The sequence below is a fragment of the Heptranchias perlo genome, chromosome 16 (genome assembly GCF_035084215.1).
Source record: "Heptranchias perlo isolate sHepPer1 chromosome 16, sHepPer1.hap1, whole genome shotgun sequence".
Classification (NCBI taxonomy): Eukaryota; Metazoa; Chordata; class Chondrichthyes; order Hexanchiformes; family Hexanchidae; genus Heptranchias; species Heptranchias perlo.
Window position 1 is genome coordinate 32,440,646 of NC_090340.1, and position 20,708 is coordinate 32,461,353.

Here is a 20,708-nt window from a genome sequence, read left to right on the forward strand (position 1 = left end):
ATGAAACTCTCTGCTAGATGCAGCTTGAAGGCAGCCAGTCAGCAGCTGATCGCAATCGGGCAGAGAAATTCAGTGTGAACGGGACTGGCAAATGGCCACTCCCCACAACTTCCCCGGCTCTTAGGTGTGAGCATTTTCTGGTCACAGTTGGTGTTACAATCGTGAGGTCAAGCATGTCATGGGAGTTAAAGCTGCTGAAGTGATAAGTGTACTGGGCTGCAGCATCTTGAAATCCCCAGTTATGTCCAGCAGCTCTTTATATTAATACACCCGACACTGAATGTTTTGCATTGAAGTATCCCAGGTTTAGCGTGTTGTTTCCAAATCGGAGAGTTTTCCTGAATAGGTGCCGTGATGGAGAAGTCCTTGATGAGCAGTAGACAGACCAGCAGACCTTGGCGATTGGAGTGATTCCAGGTCAATACGAGCATAGCTTAATTTTAGTCAAGTCCAGTTCTGGTTCTGATTTACCACCAGTTCCAATTATCCCCGGTGATCTATAAAAGCAGTATCCACCTGGGACCAGCTAACAACAGTACTTTAATGAAGAGCCTCTAATAATTCAATTATTGGAGGAACACTTGAATTAACATAATAGTCATAACTTATTTTCTATGAATAATTTATCAGAGAGAATTCATGTCTGTTATGCAAAACAAAAAAAAACAGATTTATTTTTGGTAACCTGCCAACAGGCTGAACAGTTTTGTCAGATGAAAGCTGTGGCCGATAAATTAGACACACCCTTAACTTAATAGATACCCAACTGCAATCCTTGGCTTGTAAGACTGATAAGCTCTCTTGTGGTTAGCTGTGGTAAAGTTTTAGTTTATTTCATAGTGTATTGCCTTGAGGTCTCACTGCAAAATCCTGATCATTATGCCTTAGTATTAACAATCGTTCTCACCCAAAATTTGTATCTATGAAGCCATAACTTCAATATATTCCATTAAATTTACCTCACAACAACTATTCCATGTTTTGAACTTATTGGATAGCTTTTTCACACAACCAATTAAAAATGCAGGCCACCACAATGATAATCTTTACAGTCCAAAAGCTGATTTCTTTATCTCCATTTTCTGTTCTAGTAAAAAAGGCAATGCAGAATTTTTCAACATTAATCCCTAAAAAAGACTTACATCACTTTTGTTTTAAAAAACGGTCTTAAAAATATGACTGCTTTCAGAGTCAACATCACTGACATGTTGCCTTATGATATTTGCAGTAGTTATGTATGCAAGTGTACACTTGGTAAAAATAACAAGTATTCTTCAATCACTATTAAATGAATGTGTAAAATAATTGTTATCTGATATATACTAATCACCACTGAATTATTAAAGCACATATCAATCACCTGGATCAAATGAAAACGTGACAAAAAATTGCTAAATTTCACAACAGACATCTTATGATTAAAACTCCACTTTCAGCAATGATGCATTAAACCTCTTCCCCAAGCTAGTTTTTAAACGAGCTGTGTAATCCAGTTAATCACACAAATATGGAAATAAACCATATCCCATTTTACACCAGTTTCATTTAATCCTCACTGAAGCCTTATCAAAGGAAGACAGCTACAAAAAAAAAGGAGTCCACACAACAGGAGTTCAGAAATATATAGGGAGCATATAAGTAATTAATTATATGGAAATCTGATGTTTAAAGTCATTTTGGTATTTTCATTAGATTTCTATTGCAAAGTGTGATTCAGGGTACAATTATACTGCCACTTTTGCATTGCTGTGACATGAAGGGAAGCAGTGAGTCCAAATCATAACTCCCGTGGACCTTCTGAGCACTATATAAACTTATACAGAGCCATTTTAAATGGGTTAGAAAGGCAGATGATTTCTTGCCCTGCTCTCAAAACTTATAAAACGTAACCACCGAGAGCAGAGCTCTGCATGCGTATAAGCACACGCGCACACAACTTTCTTGCCTGCGACAATCTGATTGGGAGCCAGGCAAAAAATTATTTTTTTTAAAGCAGTTCCACCTATATTTTTTAAACACAGGCAATTATATTACAAATTAAATCGGGAATACCAGACAATCGTGCAAGAGGGACATTGGGTAAAAGTTCCTTTAAACAAAAAAAAATGGTGAACTTAAATAAATCTGCAAAATAAACTTATTCAGTTACAGAAAAGATAGAATTTTAGCTAGTTAGCTTCAACCACGTACCAAATTATAGAGCCAAAGCAAATTTTAAAAAAACAGAAGTTTGTAGCCAATATCTACTGAATCCAAAATCCAATAGCAAACCCAAAGTTGGGTTACAAATGCTTCTGTCTCAAGGCTATATCTCTTCACTACTGGCTTGGGAAATGGATTTACTGTATCCTGTGACAACAATAATGATGAAACTTTCTTCAGGAGAATCCAGTTACAACAAAAATATATTGAACATGTCAAAAGCTCACTGAGGACAGTATCACTAAACCAGAAGTTGCATCTGTAGCTGCAAGTTCAGTGAAACACTTAATTTAGAAACTTAATTTGTAAGAGAATTAAACTATTATCTTGCACTGTTTAGGTAACAATAAGCTTTTTACTGGGACACTGCTACCAGTCCAACATAGTCAGAGGAGCAAAGTAGAAGGGTTGATATAAAGTATGGCTGAAAGAATGCTGATTAGTTCATCAATCTTGTGGCTTGGTTTTGATGCTGGGTTACAAGGCATTCCTGATATAATAAAAATCTCATGAAAATACAAAAGGTACTAATCAAAGTTCCAAATTTTTTATTGCCTGTAGCTTTGTTGGCGAATTAAATTCTCCAATTGCATTAAAATACAGAATTTCAAAAAATAACAAAATAAGGTCTGCTTTTTTGTAATGGTAGCAAGATTGTGTGCAAGTTGATCTTATTTTGCTGGTTTAAAAGACCAAGATAAGTTACAAGTATTGCAGACTGTAGTCTGGATCACTAAGTTTGCACTGCCAACAATGTATTATCCTCAGTTTATCCCATAGGTAGCAACTGCCAAATTAAACGCTTTATTTGACCATATTCACTTGAAGCTCTTTGATGCTCTATTCTCATGCTAAAAAAATGCATTTTGGCCGTAGATCAGACAGAATTAAACAGAATTACTAATTAATTAAGTTGAAATTTAAACGCTGTTTCTATGTTTGCCAAAAGATTGAACTTTTTTTGAAGATCAAAGAAGATTCTCCCCACCCATCTCCAAAGCTAAAGTAAAAGCAATCCCAGCATGCTACTTCTGGGTTACTTAAAGTTATGTGACCTTACTGTTGTGAATTTATATTTAAGAAGCAATTAAACAAAAAAAAATCATTGGTCGCTTCAGGGCTTAAAACTTTTAAATACATTAAAAAACAACACACTTGTATTTAAAGGGATTCATTGATCCCTGAAAGCCTGGGACATCTTGTACAGCCTGGACAGGCCAGATTGATTTGACCCTGAAACGAAGCCTAATTACTTCTTTTCTGTTCATTTGTAGCTACAGTGGGGTTTTTTTTAAATGGTCATTTCAAACCCCTTTCTGGCTTTTGGAGGAATATTTAAGTGACAATTTGCAACTTTTACTGATAATATTTAATAGTGATTTTAGCAAAGCAATGTGGGGGCGGGTATTAGGTATAGCATTGTGAAATCTACTGAGTTCCTCAAACTTTTAATCGAAACTTTTATGATAAACATTGCGAAACGTGATTAAAATACTTGCAGAAAGGTAAGCACTCTCTAACAAAAGGGCCTTGCTCAGCTATCTGTGAGGTAACTGTCATAGTTTCTGGCCAGCTGAGATTTATTATTAATTCTGTAATGTACGTTTCTCAACTGGTAACCAGATGGTTTAAAACATTACTGCCAAGATTACATAAAAAAATAAATATTCAAATTCTGCATAATAATTCTTCATCGAAACAGCAACTTTAAAAATCCTCTTAAAATGAATATATTGCATGCTGTTTATAGTACAAACAAGTTCTTGAGGCCCTGCAGCTCTGGTCAGGTTTTGAACATTTGTACATAATGCATAGTATACGAAATTACTTTATTAAAAAAAAGTATCATCATTACTAATTGAATGACTCCAGCCACAGAACATGCTGTGAAAATTATTGCTATAATTTTAATGTTTGAAACAGGAATTTAAGAACAGCCCAGTAACTCTAGCAGATCACTGAACTTCCAACTAGACAGCATGAGTACTGCAGTATCAATTCAATTGCTCTAATAAACAGGGAGACGACACCAGTTCACATGCAAGCTACTGTAAAGGATACTTTAAAGCAAACGAAAAGCAGGACCAGCTCCACCCTGCAGAATCAGTCCTACAATTGGCTGATCACAGAGTACTATTGATGTCAGCCGTGGCCATGTGTGATTGAAGTGGACAGAAGTGAAAAAATACATATAAAATGTAAAAGAGCAACTTAAGAAAAGCGGCAATAAAACTTTCTCTCTTCTCTCCCCCCTCCCCAACAACCGCCTCCTCCAGAACTAACAAAAATCAAATATAGGTGCCGGATATACCATACAATAAAGGGCAAACAGTTTCTTTCCACATTATATATATAGTAACCCCAACACTGGGTAAGAGTCATAACCTTTAAGCTGGAGTTTCACTGAGTCAACATCTGCTCCCATAGCTCAATACTTTGATGTTTACTTTCTTCATTCTAGAGTTCAAAAGGACCACTAATGTACCAATCTCTCGCCAAATAAATCCTTAACCCAGGAACCCGCCACCTCGCCTTTCTGCCATCTAAGACCATAAAAAGGATCTTATCAAGCTTTTTTCATAACTGATTAAAGTTTTATTCCAGCGTCTTTTATTCTATAGCACATTCTTTTTTTTAAAAAAAGACTGCACTTGTACAGTTTCCCAATAACTCAGAAACTTCAAAGAATTTTTGTTCCCCCAGATAAATGAAGGGGAATTCTGTTCTCTATGAACAAGATTCCAGTGTCAAAATTAAGGGATTCACATATCGTTTGAATGGAAAGCAGTACATTGCGCATGATGGACAGGTTTCCCTAATCAATGTATGACTTTACAAGTCAGCAGTAAAAAAATAATTAGTTCTCATTGGAGAGAGATTTATCTCAAGAGGGTTTTCCCTCCAATAACACTACCTGGATTTGTATTCTTTTATTTATGAATTGATAGATAGGTACTGTTTGAAAAAGGTAGTTTGTATAAACTGTTTACTTTAATCCGAACACATACTTCTCATTCCAGCAAGGATTATTTTTCAAATTAATTTTTATGGTATCATCAGTTCGAAGGATTCTCAAGCTCATCGTGGCTCAGATATAGTGAGAGAGCTGGTTGACATTTCGCTGTATTATGTTGCAGTTATACTGCAGGCACTGTTTGAAGGTGGTACCCACTTTTGACCACTGCAAGCCAGCAGCACAAAGTTATACTGTCAGTTCTGTACTGCTGTGTAGTCAGGGGAAAGCACTGCTCTGCATCCAAGTAGTCAAAACAAACACATACAGACTCAGGATATTTTTATTAGAAAAGAGCCAACTTTCATCCACTATCTACTAACATTAAAAACTTGGTGATTCATGTGAGTGTTTTAACATTTTGATGTAAAGTTTAAAACATTTACTTCATACTGGTCGCTGTTATACGCAGCTGGTACAAAAAATGTGATATGCAACTACCTCCTTGAAATGGTCTCACACCTGAAGCCAAGTACCAAACTCATGCCAGTCTGGCTTCAGTTGAACCACATATTCTGCATCACTGTGAAGCCAAAAGACTTTCACAGCAACACAAGGCATGCAGTATTACTGCCCTATTAGTTACTGTCCCATACACTATCAAATGGAGTCAGGCTGAATTTTTTTTTAAAATTTCCTCCGACTCCATTACACCCCCAACATCCCAGACATGGCTTACAAATCCAAAGAAAGAATATTCGTAAATGTTTCATAGGAGGACTATTTCTCTATGATCCATGCTTAAAGTAGAGCACAAAATATAAATTAAACAAATATTCTCGAAATGGTAAGTTTAATAAATAAAAATATTTACTATACAACACTTTTTTAAAGCACCAATTCCAATGAATAATCTAAGAATGTGCAACTTTATATCCCAGAACATGAACTTCTGGCAAATTAAATGGATCCAATAAGACAGCCTTATCCAGAGCAGAGAGAATTACCAGAGGTCAACTCATTTACTGCAAAATCACTTTCACAAAAACTTGTTAGCAATTAGCTGCCCTCACCGGGGAAAAAACAAAACTGAAACTTCAAGTAGCAGCCCAAGTTGAAGTATTATATCCAATCATATTCTAGTTTTCCTCTCAGTTAGTGAACATTGCAGTATTTTAGCTTGTGTAACAGACATATGGGGCTTGATTTTCGGCCGTTCGAGCCGGCGGGTTCATGGCGGGGGGGCTCCGAAAATCGGGGATTCCCAGGGCGGATCCGGAGCCGGGCTCCAACCCGCCCACTTCCGGGTTCCCCAGTGACAACCCCCGCATGCGGGACTCCCGCCGGCAATTAAAGCCGGTGGGATCCCACTTAAACCAATTAAGTAGATAGTTCAGGTCGTTTGCAGACCTGAGTTGTAGGATATTTTAGGAGGGGTGGGATTTTCAACTCAACTGAGACTGTTTCCCGTACTGGGGGAAACACTCCCAGTTGAAATGGACGTGTTGCAGCCACCAGCCTGTGGCAGCTGCAAAGGTCCATTTGACAGGTTGGGGGGGGGAGACTCTCACTCATTGCAGGAGGCCACTCTGTCACTTTGGACAAAGTTTGGCCTCCACCACCCTCCTCCTAACAATAAAATTCACAAACTTGCAACCTCAACCCCGGTGTGCAGACACATTTACTTACCTTGCGGACCCCCTCAAATGTATATCTTCCGGATGGGGGCCGTCGTAGCTGCAGTCATGACCTCCTCGGAGGACGAACAGCATGACCAGCCTCGCCAGCCACGCCGTCCATCTCTGACACGTGGAGCTCCACAACACAGTGCTGTGACACATCTACCTGCACAGCAGGAGGGAGGGCAACCGCAGAGAGAGATGCGTCGCAAAAGGCACTACCCTCGCCACAGGGTCTACAGACCGAGGCTCAGCTTCCTGGACCTCTCAAAGCAGCAGTGCACACGGAGGCTCAGAGTCACTCGACATGTAGTCGTGGACATCTGCAGCCTCCTTCATGCCGAGCTGCTCCCGGCTGGCCCAAGCACCACCTTCTTACCTGTCGCTGTCAAAGTCACCACTGCCCTCAACAACTTCTCCTCCGCATCCTTCCAGGGTGCCACCGGGGACATTGCCGACATCTCTCAGTTGTCTGCACAAAAGAGCCCTGCAAATACACCTACACCCACTCTGCAGTGACATAATGGGTGGCATCAGGTGTGGGTCTTAATAGTGATCCTCAGGAAAGGGCATTATTGCACAAACCAGACAAGGTTTGCCAAGACGTGGCAGAAGTGGTGACAATATAATATGTAATGTGAGTTGATCAGAAATTAAATATAAGTAAAAACCATGACAAACCCTCAAACACCCTTGTGTATCCCCTTCATGCTCACGACACGTTTGCCTTACGCTTCCTACTGCACATATGTGATGCATGCCCTGTGGCTGCAGCACAGGTAGTGGCAGGTTGGGTGAGGCTGACCATGAAAGAGATGCATCAGAGGGTGAGTATGAGACGGAGTCATGAGGTTGTATGAGGATGGGGTTGAGTGGTTGTGGTGGGATGAGTACTGGCGAGGTGAGTAAGTGCAGGTAAGATGAGGATGAGCTTTGAGTGGGTGTGATGAGTGATGTGATAGAGTAGTGTTGGCAGTGCAGAAGGAGATGTGGGGTGAGGGCGGTGATGTGGCAGATGGAGTGTAGGGGAATGAGTAAGTGTACTCACTTTGGCTGACCTACTTAAGTCATTGAAGCGCCTCCTGCACTGTATGCAGGTGCGTGATATGTTGGTGGTGCTGGTGACCTCCTCTGCCACCTCTTTCCTGCAGCATCAGTCAGTGAAGGACTGCCCCTTTAAATAGGGCTCCTCCAGCTGACAGCCTATGATGCGGCTGCGCAGTCCGCCCATTGCGCAGCTTTCCAGAGCGAAACCCGGAAGCCAAGTGCCTTCAATTAGGCTGCGATCGCATGCGGAGCACCCCGAATTCACTGGGCGCGTTACCCACCTCCCTCCTAAAATCGAGCCCATGATATTTGAATTATTGTACATTTTACAATCACATGCTTCTGTAAATGAAAGCTAGAATAATTTGTAATTGTATTGCAAGTCATAATGGTTACAACTTCGAATTGTAGTAAATGTAGGAATTGTTTTGAGACCTAGTTTAAAATAGCCAGACAATTTTACATGTGCAAATTTGATGTAATTAGCATAATTCATAAATTCTCTTTAACAGAACAAATAAACCATGCAACTTTCAAAATATGTGACTTGGTTTTTGAGCTGGTGAGGATGAAATTGGTCAATGGCAGTAGTTCAAAATGGGCTGATAGTGAATCGGCAGCTCATGTTTCACAGTGCCGGATTTTCTTTTTCACTAACTTAAGTGGAAAAGAAAAATCGGGCACAGTGTAAAACAGGCTGCCAATTCGCTATCCGCCCGATTAGTGCTTCGGCTATTGACCAATTTCACCCCAAGTTGGTTTTGTAATTGATCAAATTTGCATATTTAATTAAATCTACTCAGATTTAGAATCTTCAATTCTGGCAGAGCTAAGTTTCATAATGGTAATTTTTACACTTTACGTTTCCTGCTGAGACCATGGTGACTTTCCTTCTTTCTCCCCTTTTCTATATTCTGTTACATAGACAAAGCAAGTCCCTTAGGCTATATGTTAGTGATGTGACTGAATGTACACATGCTATGGTGTTCTTGCTCTTCTCTATTCAGATTCTGTTCTCAAATGAGTGTTAACCTCTAATGGTTTAATATTTGTGTGTGTCCTTGCATACATCTGTGCTCAAACAGTTCTAGTTTTCACGGTACACATGTGACATTTTCCTCAACATTTTTCATTCCTCATGTGAAGAACCTGAAGTTTCTAATAATGCAGTGGGCCCTTTTAGCAATAGTTTTTGGGAGACATGCAAAAAGCTATGATAAGATGTATTGTTTGACAACATTTTATAATTTTTCAACGCTACAGGTAGACTGTATTAAATTGCAGATTAGGATATCTCTGGGAGTGTAATAGTGAGAGGCTACACTTAGCAACATAATTAGTGGAAGTTCCTCCTTCAGGTATGCAGAACTTGACAGTCAATGACCCTTAAAGAAGCCTTTCAATCCAAACCTTTTGGCTATCTCTAATCAGGGAAAGTATAAATGACTGCTAAGGAATCTCTAAACATTTAAGATAGATGGATTTTTCTTCTACCTGAGCATCGAGTCAATGGACAAGATGTTCAGATGATTATCTAAACAATACTTCAATACCTTTTTTCTATTTTTTAAAAATCCTGACCTTTACTTTTCCTTCATGGCTGAAAGCCAGTCTTGTTCCCTAGAGATTTGCAGTCAACACAACCGCTCAACCCATTAAAGTCTAACAACATGGAATTCCCTACATTTTGGTGGGGTCTGGAAAGATCCACTATTGGAATACTCCATCTGTCTGGTCATGTATCACCCTGACTGTAATGGAGATGAATGGTGACAGCTGCAGCGTCTACCTACACCAGATGAAGTTCAGCGAACTGCTTGATCTGCTTAAGTTACAATTTCAGGATCTTCAAATTAAACTTTGCAAGCCCAATTGTGGTTGTGGGCTATGCCATAAAAAAAATGACTTTTTTGTATCAGAATTCTTGCCTCCTGTTGAGCAGATGCTCAGGAAAATTAGTGCCCGAGTATGGGCGGGAGGGGATTTGTGTGGCTTGAGTTGCACTTTTCTATGGCCCCTGGAGATAGACTGTTTCTCATGACTGTTGACACCTGCCACAGGCTCTGTCAGTAACAAAAGTATACAGAAAATGCAGTCCCATCATCAGTGAGCGAACAAGGAGAAAACTCTGATGAAACAGGACCTTAAATGAGAAGAATGGGCACTTCTGACCATTCCCCTAAAAGTACAAATGTCAGGATGATTGGCTATTTGTATGCTCTCAGTCCAAGTGTTTTTTTTACTTCCCAAATTAAAGTGGAAAAATGGAGGTTATCAACAAGGAAGCAGTTTGCACCTGTTTTTGCACTTGCTCTAATGAGAAACAGAGAATACAATTATGATATCATCAAATTAGCATTTATGCCAGTATCAGCATTTGGCGCTGACAATCAGCATTTTGGTGACCTGGTCAGCGTGCCAGAGTTTGCTGCCACAAATCAGTATGACCGGGAGTTCCTGTTTACAATATACATTGGCTACAATCCCTGTCATTAGTGCTGGGACCACTGTCAAGAAGAGAAACGGATCCTGTTGCATTAGCACCTGGACTCAGACAGAAGAAATGGTTGACAAGGGTAGAGGAGGGGAGAGAATGCATGGCAAGGGAAATGGAGGGGGAGCAGAAAGCATGACAAGAGCAGGGAAGAATATATGGCAAGGGGAGGAAAGGGCAGTGAAAGAGTAAGTAGAATGGATGGCATTGAATAGGGGAGAAGTGGATAGCAGTGAGGGCGAGGGGGAAGGGGGGTGAAACAAAATAGATGGTAATGAAGAGGTAGGAAAGGGGCAGAAGCCGAGAGCAGTACTTAGGGGTGGGGTGGGATAAGAGGGAGGAGCTGGGATTGTCACTTTGGGGTTGGGGAGGAAGGAGAGTGCCAGCATTAACTGAGAGGAAGTAAGGAGGGAGAGTGCCAGCATGAATTAGGGGACAGTATGCCCACATGGAGAGAGATGGCAGGGAAGAGCACCAGCTTCAATGGGGGAAGCGTAGAAGAGTACCAGTTTAACTAGGTTGGCAGGGGTTGAATTGACGAGGGAAAGGAAGAAGAGTGTAATTATTTGTTTTCACATGTCAGGGCTGTTCTTGAGTGGCCAGCTTTTTTGGGGACTGTATCAGATATTTTGAAGCTGTTTGTCAGCTTATGCTAGTTTTCTAGATTAGCAAGTATGCATCAGTATATTTACACATGCAGTCCCTCTCTTCACAATAAAACTGTTTGCAAAGGTCCCTTTAATGTCACAATAAAGCTACTGTTCAAAGCAGTAAAGATCTGAGTGCTGAATACACTGGGGCTAAAAGCACATTAAAGTCTTCACTTCCAAACACATTACTGCTGAAATGTTGACTCAACTATATATAGTAAAAGTGGCCATAGAGGTACATCAATCAAAACAAATTCATAGCTACAACTATAATGAAATCTTATGCTTCGTAATACAGAGCATTCTATACAACTTCATCAACTTAGTAACAATGAGTGACGTTGTGATGTCACAGACTCAGCAAATACTAACAGGCATTAGCCCATTATCAAAACACAAATCCATTTAGACAGCTGTCAATGCCACTTAATATCTAACTGACTAAGATAATATTCTTAAGAATTGAAGTAAGATAGACCTTATGAAAGTGTTTTTGTAATAGTGTCTCTTAACATTCTCTAAATAGAAGAAAAGAGATATTATCATGTAGAAATGTAATTTAATCTCTATGAAATATTAAATTAGACTAGATAACCAAGATATTGGCATTTACAATTGCTGTTATGACTGTGTTGTAGGAAAATACGTGTTCTTTAATGGAACGTATGATAAGAGTTGAATACTGAGTTGATAACAGAGAGTTTCAGATAGCCCAAGTAGCTTTTGCCAGCAATGACCTGCACTGGACTGCCCTACAGTATTACAGTCAGTCTATGAACCAGAATGTGTACCATTGCACTTTCACCAGCTACTGATACACCTCAGGTATTTCAATTCTTCTATGTATTTCAACTTTTCTGCAAAATACACAGGTAAATAAACAGAAGAAATGATAACTTCTTGCACCAGCTCTGAAAACCTTGTAAATTAACTGTAGCCTCAGAGAACGTGAAGCAGGCAATAACCAACTGACAAACTGGGAATGCAATAAAGTATAAATACGAAAAAAAAACTAACTATTTATTTCTTTTTACAAAGTGCTGACAGTTACCTTCTAAAGGATAATGTTCTTCACTATATCCTTCTCTGCTACATTCACCAGCCGACCCCTGTAAGACAAAACCCAGAGTTATGTTACCTTCAGTATAAAGTACAATAATAATTTTGTATTTTTTTTAATGAAGTGGTTTTCTTTAAACAAAGAAAAATACAGAAATGTTCAAACAGTATTTATTTAAAAAGAATACTATTAAAAAGTGCTGTCTTATTTCCAGAGCTATAAAAACTATAGAAAGTCAGCAAACCCATAAACGCACATCATATGAGCAAGTATAGGTCGGTGCTCTTTGCCAATTACATGGCGGACATTTTGTTATATCATATATAAATGTTTATATTTTCAGGTGCCCAGTTTCACAGTCTTCACAGGAGAGGAAGCATATTTATGTGGGGGCAGGGAAATAAGGGAGACTGATCCTGCAACAGTCTATCCCTCATTGACCAAGTTTAAAAGACAAGTAAAGCTCTGATTGAAACTCAACAACCAGCACAGATAGTAGTCCTATAAATTAGTGTAGGAACACAATGGTTTCCTTGTTAACTCGCCCCCATTGACAAAAACTGTGTACTTCTATTGATAAATAGACATTATGGGCGGGGGTGGGGGTGGGGCTTTAACCCATTGGAAACCTGCTGGTTTCAGTTAGATTCCCACCTGCCCGTGGCAGAATGAGGCCACAAAAATTTTAACTGCCGCAGGGGGAGTCCAAGACAGCGGAGGGATAAACTATCCTTGTGGGGTCTGGAGCAGCACTCCTGCTCTTCCTGGCCCCTCAAAGTAAAAAAGTTATCTTGAACTGCTTCTTCCTTACCTGTCGGGAAAACCACAGAGGTCGCAGTCAGAGCCAGATAACGTCACTGGACGTCAGCATTTTCAAAGAGGGATCCTGCCAGCTTCAGGCTGGCACCTTTGCTGCCAGCTTCAAACAGCAGATTAAAATGGTGGACTGACAGAAATAGTATGGCTAAGTGTTTTTGAAAGAAAATTCCAGAGTTCGGGTATACTGGCTGAAAGCTCGATTTCTGATGGAGTGGAGTTATTGCAGTAATTTGGAGTTGGAGAAAAAAGAGGCACGGCTAGGTAGAAGGGGCAGGCTTGTGACATCATTTGCAAACATGGAGTCAGCTTCTATGTGTACGCTAATTATACTCCCGTCTCCCACTCCATCACCTCTCAACCCCTCCACTGCCTCTATGCTGTCAGACTGCTTGCTCAATATTGAGTCTTGGATGAGCCACAATTTCCTCCAGTTAAACACCGGGAAGATTGAAGCCATCATTTTCCACCTCCACCACAACTCTGTACCCTAGCTACTGATTCCATACCCCTCCCTAGACCGCCTTTGACCTCCTAACATTGCCTGCCACTGGCACTACCTCAGCCCATCTGCCACTGAAACCCTCATCCATGCTTTTGAAACCTTCAGACTCGACTATTCCAATGCATTGCTGGCTGGCATCCCATCCTTTACCCTCGCAGACAAGCTCATCCAAACCCTGCTGCCTGTATCCTATCCTGTACCAGGTTCTGTTCACCCATCAATCTGTCCTCACTGACCTATATTGGCTCTACTGATTGCCCCGCACCCCCTCCCCCCATGCCTCAAATTGTAAAATTCTCATCCTTATGTTTAACTTGCTCCATGCCCCCCACCTCCCTACCTCTGCAATCTTCTTCAATGCTACAACCCCCACCCTCCCATCTGCCCCCCAAACTCATTGTTCCTCTGTATATACCCCTGAGGTCTGAGAGAAGGGAGAAGCAATAACATTTCTTCACTTGTCTTTTAAACACTGGGAACTTTTTTTTCCCCTTTGAAAACCTGAAGCTGAAAAACTGACCACTGTTAGAATTCCATAGAATATAAACACATACCTCACTTCCCACATTAAACTCCCACAAACCAAATGTACAGTTCCTACTGGATCATCAAGGTCTGTGGATACATTCAACTATCCAGATTTCCAGAAAACAAACACACCTTCACTGCTAGACTACTGAGAATACAGGAACATTTTCACTCTCTAGACTAGCAGGCAATGAGCCCATATTCACTGCTGGGCCACCTAAGAATATAAAATATATAAACATCGTTTCCCCTGCTAACACGACCACACTGCCAGGGATGAATAGATATTCAATTCTAAACTACCAAGAAATGTAGATGCACCCCTTCCCTGGGCTGCTAAGGAATGTATGTACACTTAAACCACCATGTTATACGGGCACCTTCCCCACAATGCTATCGTGTGCTAGTCTATAAGTGGTAAATGATATGTTAAGAGTGTCACAGAAGGTAGAATACCAGTTTGTACCCAGCATTCTCCACACAGATCTCTCTCTGGTGCCCCAGTCATAAGCACTAGTCACTTCCCGTCACAATAAGGAAAACAAAAGAGGGACAATAGTATTGCGCACATGCACACAGGTTTCACTGTGTATACATCTAATTCACTATTTTAATTTTTTTTATATAAGGGATGATAGATTTAAATCTAAAGTTGTCCAAACTGGGTCAAATTCAGACATCTGGAATAAACCCAAAGGAACAATCAGACCACATCTGCGTATTCCACTTGGGTTTGTGCTGAAGTATTTGTACCTTCCACCTAACAATCTAATGGAGCAAATTTAACAAGTTCAATGTAATATGGTCTCCAATGTTGGAATCTTGACTTTGTAAGGAGAAATGTTATCACAAGAAATTGAGAGTAAAATATGTGGAATAGATAAAGAAGATCATCCACACATAGTGAAACCAGCCTCAAAGGCAACTTGTATACCGAGACCAACGGTTTAATCTCAGCAATTGCGATTTAAACCTGTAATGGAAAACCATCAATTCATACACATCAGTGTAGTTGCCAATGGTTGTTGAAGGGCTCCCAGCTCCTAACTCAGCTTTCACCAAAAAGTTCCCAATATAGCTTTGAACATTTTCCCTTGTACTCTCAAAACTTAAAAGCAGCCACAGAAATTGCAACTTTCAAACTATTTTTGTTAATGCAAAAACTGCATTAATACACAGAGTGAAATATTATGTAAAGAGAACAAGGCAGCACTTTGATTTGGTACAAACAACATTTTCGTTTTCAAAATATCTCATTTAACGGGCAAGTGTATGCAAGCTGGGAGCCATGTTGTTCTAGACCAGTTTCATTGTACAATATTTAAAAACTCCCCAATGATGCTGTTAAAATTGCCCCGATTCAGAGTAGGTCACTACATTTTCAACTAATGGCTTTATGACAAGCGGAATAAAAAGCGGAGCATGGGGGAGGGGAAGCCTTGCCAGGTGCCCTTCTGAACTCAGTGTCCTTGGAAGCTATGGCCTCGATACCCACCAAATCTCAAGATCAGGAATGCAGAAGCTGCAATCAACTGATAAGCTGGGGACAAATCTCCCAACCAAAATGTAAATTTTGTGAATGTCACAGCAAGGGAAAGAAACTCCAATTAGCTCCCTGATGGCTCGGCAACTTTATCCAGTGAGTAGCTGAGCTTTGCAGGCCAATAATGTCTCCGGTTTGATCTCTAGTGTGTGCTGAGTTAGCTGATCTCAGCAGGGAGTTGGTAGTGGACTCTGCAAGTGGACACAGTGCTCCTGGGTTGGCAGGGATATTTAGCCAGGGCTTCCACTTCCAGTCACTATTCGGTGACCCCTACTGGAAGTGTGCACATGGACATTTTTGGTGAGGACAGGATCAGATACAACTGTTCTGTCTAATGCAGTCAAATACCTGCCAACTCTCACTATCAAGACTCACCACATGAAAGTTGGCCACTTGAGCAAAATACTGGAAGGTAACACACACCTGCCTACTTTACTCTAGCAAGGAGTCAACACCCTTAGGACAGGAGGCAAGGGGAGAAAAGTGGCCTAAAATTAATCCTAAAACTTTACTCTTCTCCATCTCCAGTGACCTTAATGCCTGAGCAGCTGAAGTATACCCTGCACCCAGAGAAGGTGGGGGCACAGATGCTGCTTCCAACTAAAGCACTGCTTCCCCCAGACAGGACAGAAAGATTCATCAAAAGATTTCAGAAGTACATCTTCTTTCCCAAAGTCTGCCTCACCAAATCCAAACTAGGGACCCTCCCAATGCTCACACCAACAACTGGCAAGCAGCCTCTAATCAACAAAATGGCACCCGAAGAAACTCCCTACTCAGCAAAGCATAATCCCCCAGGACCGACGAGAGTAACACAGGTCAGCTACAGAGAGCCCTACTAGGAACAAAGGAAGCCAAGCTCAAATGCACTGAACAACTACAAATTGACGAATGCTCACCACATACACCCAACTGCTGTGGCTTCAGATGACAGGTCATAATGCCGCTCAGCCACAGTAAGTCAGTGAGGGTGAACGATTGTTGAATATTAAATGCAAACACAAAAAGCGAATGGCACACAGGAATTGATGGACCTCAAACAGTCACTTAGCAAACCCTTGCGTGGCAAAATGGTTAAAAAATACCAAAATGTGACAGTCCTAGCTCAGCAATTCCAAGTCCTCGACAGGCACAACTTCAGGGACTTGGAAACTATTCTGTAATTCCCAGTAGCCATACAACCATATCAACAACCCTAAGAGTTTACTGATTCATTTTTATTATTTCTATATTTATTGTTTCATTATTTATTTCTGTGCTGTGATTGCTTTCCTATAGCCGGTTCTCTGAGCTTTGAGTCTGGAGTGTCTAATGCTGCTGGCAGCCACTCCCTGAAGTGATGGTCAGTTTGTTGGATTATGTTAATCGGAGGCAGCAGTCTGCCCAGCTCTCATTTACCGATAGGTTTGAACTGTCAAAACTAATTCTTTTTTTTTAAAATCCTCTGGTTCAATTGTTGGTGAGTACATAAAGACCAATGATTATATAAAATAAAACTTAAATCTTGTTTCCACAAGCAACTTAGTCTTTTAGCAGGAGGTAGGAAGCTGCTCAGCCCCACCCTAGAGCCCAGGCTGTGCCGATCATTCTGAAACGTTGCATGTCAGAAGAACATAAACATCTTTACTTAAAACCTTTACATTTAGTCTTTACCTTCTCTCTCATACATGCTTTATTCTATTTTTTTCTATCCCTCCCTCCAATGCCCTCTCCTTTCTTCCTCCTTATTCTGCTAACTGTGTAATGTTTATCTCTGTCACACTTCAGTCCCACCTTTCCTTTCCCAATCAACCCTGTACCAGCTCCTGCATTAATTGTGGGCCAGAATTGTCCATTAATCCCATCCCAGATGCCCAGTATCATCCCTCCCCGATTTCCATTGCTTGCATGAGCTCTGAAACTATTAATCCGAGGTGGGGACTGCTCTTCACTTCTGAAATAATTTACCAGTTCTGATTTTGTGATGCATGTTTCCAGTAAACAATGTCACAGGACATCTTGCTGGTTTGTAGAATCAAAGAGTTCTCTCAGTGGACAAAGATACAGCACACAGAGTCTGTTCAGCTGTCTTATGTGGTTTCTAAATTGATCTTTGCTGCAGTCTTTTTAAGAAAAGTTTTTTTCATCTCCTTTCTCTCTCAAATTCATGTTGTCATTCTTAGTCAGGAGTGTGTGATGGCATCAGCGTTGTTCCTTGGAGTAACGGGAGTCACGCTTAAGATATCTGGGAACTGGGCACATCCCTTCCCCAGACCTATTTAGGACAATCCTAGTTTCAATGTCAAATCAGGACTAGGATACAAGCTGATGTTCCCTGTACAGAGTGCAGTGTTCTAGTGCTGTAACTATTGGGCTGTGTATTGATTCTGCAGCATAGTTAACCCTGCAGGACTGCCCTGAGGTTCCTGCATTAAAAACATTTTATAATTTTATTTCAGGGATTTAGTTTTTTTGGGGAATGCTGTAAAATGTTTAATGCTTTTGTTCTTTTCACTAAATCCAGTTGTCAATCAAAAGTTAGAAGTTGACAGAATTTAAAGCTAAAGTCCATTGTGATTGGGTCAGCAGTACTGCATGGGTTAGGCAACCATCACCCCCACCATGAAAGAAAGAACTTTCACTTATACAGCGCTGTTCACCACCTCACGACTGTAAAGTCTCAAAGTGCTTTACAGCCAATTAAGCACTTTTTGAAGTGTAGTCACTGTTGTAATGTTGGAAATGTGACAGCCAATTTGGGCACAGCAAGCTCCCACAAACTGCAAAGGTGATAATGACCAGATAATCTATTTTAGTGATATTGATTGCAGAACAAATATTGGCCAGGACACCAGGAGAACTCCCCTATTCTTTTTTGAAATAGTGTCCTGGGATCTTTTCCATGATAAGTCATGAGAATGATAGGTCTGGCCCAAAAGTTAAAATTCTAATTTGGGGAAAGACCAATTTTGATGGTATTAGACAGGAACTTTCAGAAGTTGATTGGGAGAGTCTGTTGGCAAGCAAAGGGATGTCTGGTAAATGGGAGGCTTTCAAAAGTGTGTTAACCAGGGTTCAGGGTAAGCACATTCCTTATAAAGTGAAGGGCAAGGCTGGTAGAAGTAGGGAACCTTGGATGACTCGGGAGATTGAGGCCCTAGTCAAAAAGAAGAAGGAGGCATATGACATGCATAGGCAGCTGGGATCAAGTGGATCCCTTGAAGAGTATAGAGATTGCCGGAGTAGAGTTAAGAGAGAAATCAGGAGGGCAAAAAGGGGACATGAGATTACTTTGGCAGATAAGGCAAAGGAGAATCCAAAGAGCTTCTACAAATACATAAAGGGCAAAAGAGTTACTAGGGAGAGAGTAGGGCCTCTTAAGGATCAACAAGGTCATCTATGTGCGGAACCACAAGAGATGGGTGAGATCCTGAATGAATATTTCACATCGGTATTTACGGTTGAGAAAGGCATGGATGTTAGGGAACTTGGGGAAATAAATAGTGATGTCTTGAGGAGTGTACATATTACAGAGAGGGAGGTGCTGAAAGTCTTAACGCGCATCAAGGTAGATAAATCTCCGGGACCTGATGAAATGTATCCCAGGACGTTATGGGAGGTTAGGGAGGAAATTGCGGGTCCCCTAGCAGAGATATTTGAATCATCGACAGCTACAGGTGAGGTGCCTGAAGATTGGAGGGTAGCAAATGTTGTGCCTTTGTTTAAGAAGGGCGGCAGGGAAAAGCCTGGGAACTACAGACCGGTGAGCCTGACATCTGTAGTGGGTAAGTTGTTAGAGGGTATTCTGAGAGACAGGATCTACAGGCATTTGGAGAGGCAGGGACTGATTAGGAACAGTCAGCATGGTTTTGTGAGAGGAAAATCATGTCTCACGAATTTGATTGAGTTTTTTGAAGGGGTAACCAAGAAGATAGATGAGGGCTGTGCAGTAGACGTGGTCTACATGGACTTTAGCAAAGCCTTTGACAAGGTACCGCATGGTAGGCTGGTACGTAAGGTTAAATCTCATGGGATCCAAGGTGAGGTAGCCAATTGGATACAAAATTGGCTTGACGACAGAAGACAGAGGGTGGTTGTAGAGGGTTGTTTTTCAGACTGGAGGCCTGTGACCAGCGGTGTGCCTCAGGGATCGGTGCTGGGTCCGCTGTTATTTGTTATTTATATTAATGATTTGGATGAGAATTTAGGAGGAATGGTTAGTAAGTTTGCAGATGACACCAAGATTGGTGGCATTGTGGACAGTGAAGAAGGTTATCTAGGATTGCAACGGGATCTTGATAAATTGGGCCAGTGGGCCAATGAATGGCAGATGGAATTTAATTTAGATAAATGTGAGGTGATGCATTTTGGTAGATCGAATCAGACCAGGACCTACTCCGTTAATGGTAGGGCATTGGGGAGAGTTATAGAACAAAGAGATCTAGGAGTACAGGTTCATAGCTCCTTGAAAGTGGAGTCACAGGTGGATAGGGTGGTGAAGAAGGCATTTGGCATGCTTGGTTTCATTGGTCAGAACATTGAATACAGGAGTTGGGATGTCTTGTTGAAGTTGTACAAGACATTAGTAAGGCCACACTTGGAATACTGTGTACAGTTCTGGTCACCCTATTATAGAAAGGATATTATTAAACTAGAAAGAGTGCAGAAAAGATTTACTAGGATGCTACTGGTACTTGATGGTTTGACTTATAGGGAGAGGTTGGATAGGCTGGGACTTTTTTCCCTGGAGAGTAGGAGGTTAAGGGGTAATCTTATAGAAGTCTATAAAATAATGAGCGGCATAGATAAGGTAGATAGTCAAAATCTTTTCCCAAAGGTAGGGGAGTCTATAACGAGGGGACATAGATTTAAGGTGAGAGGGGAGAGATACAAAAGGGTCCAGAGGGGCAATTTTTTCACTCAAAGGGTGGTGAGTGTCTGGAACGAGCTGCCGGAGGCAGTAGTAGAGGCGGGTACAATTTTGTCTTTTAAAAAGCATTTGGACAGTTACATGGGTAAGAAGGGTATAGAGGGATATGGGCCAAGTGCAGGAAATTGGGACTAGCTTAGTGGTATAAACTGGGCGACATGGACATGTTGGGCCGAAGGGCCTGTTTCCATGTTGTAAACTTCTATGATTCTATGATTCTAAGTGCGCTGATGTACTCTCCTGTGAGTACCGTGAGACAAAACTCTACTGCAATTTCAAAAAATATAACTATGTATTCTCTTTTCTTTAAGGAAATAAAGGA

General features: G+C 41.0%; 1 protein-coding gene across 2 annotated transcripts in view; it reads right to left on the reverse strand.

Annotated features, from left to right (window-relative positions):
• nkd1 (NKD inhibitor of WNT signaling pathway 1) overlaps positions 1-20,708 on the reverse strand; it is an 83,002-nt gene that overhangs the window by 24,095 nt on the left and 38,199 nt on the right. For both annotated transcript variants that reach the window (XM_067997901.1, XM_067997902.1), the window contains exon 4: positions 12,077-12,134. In XM_067997901.1, the coding sequence (XP_067854002.1) occupies positions 12,077-12,134 (58 nt within the window). The remainder of the gene's footprint in view (positions 1-12,076; positions 12,135-20,708) is intronic.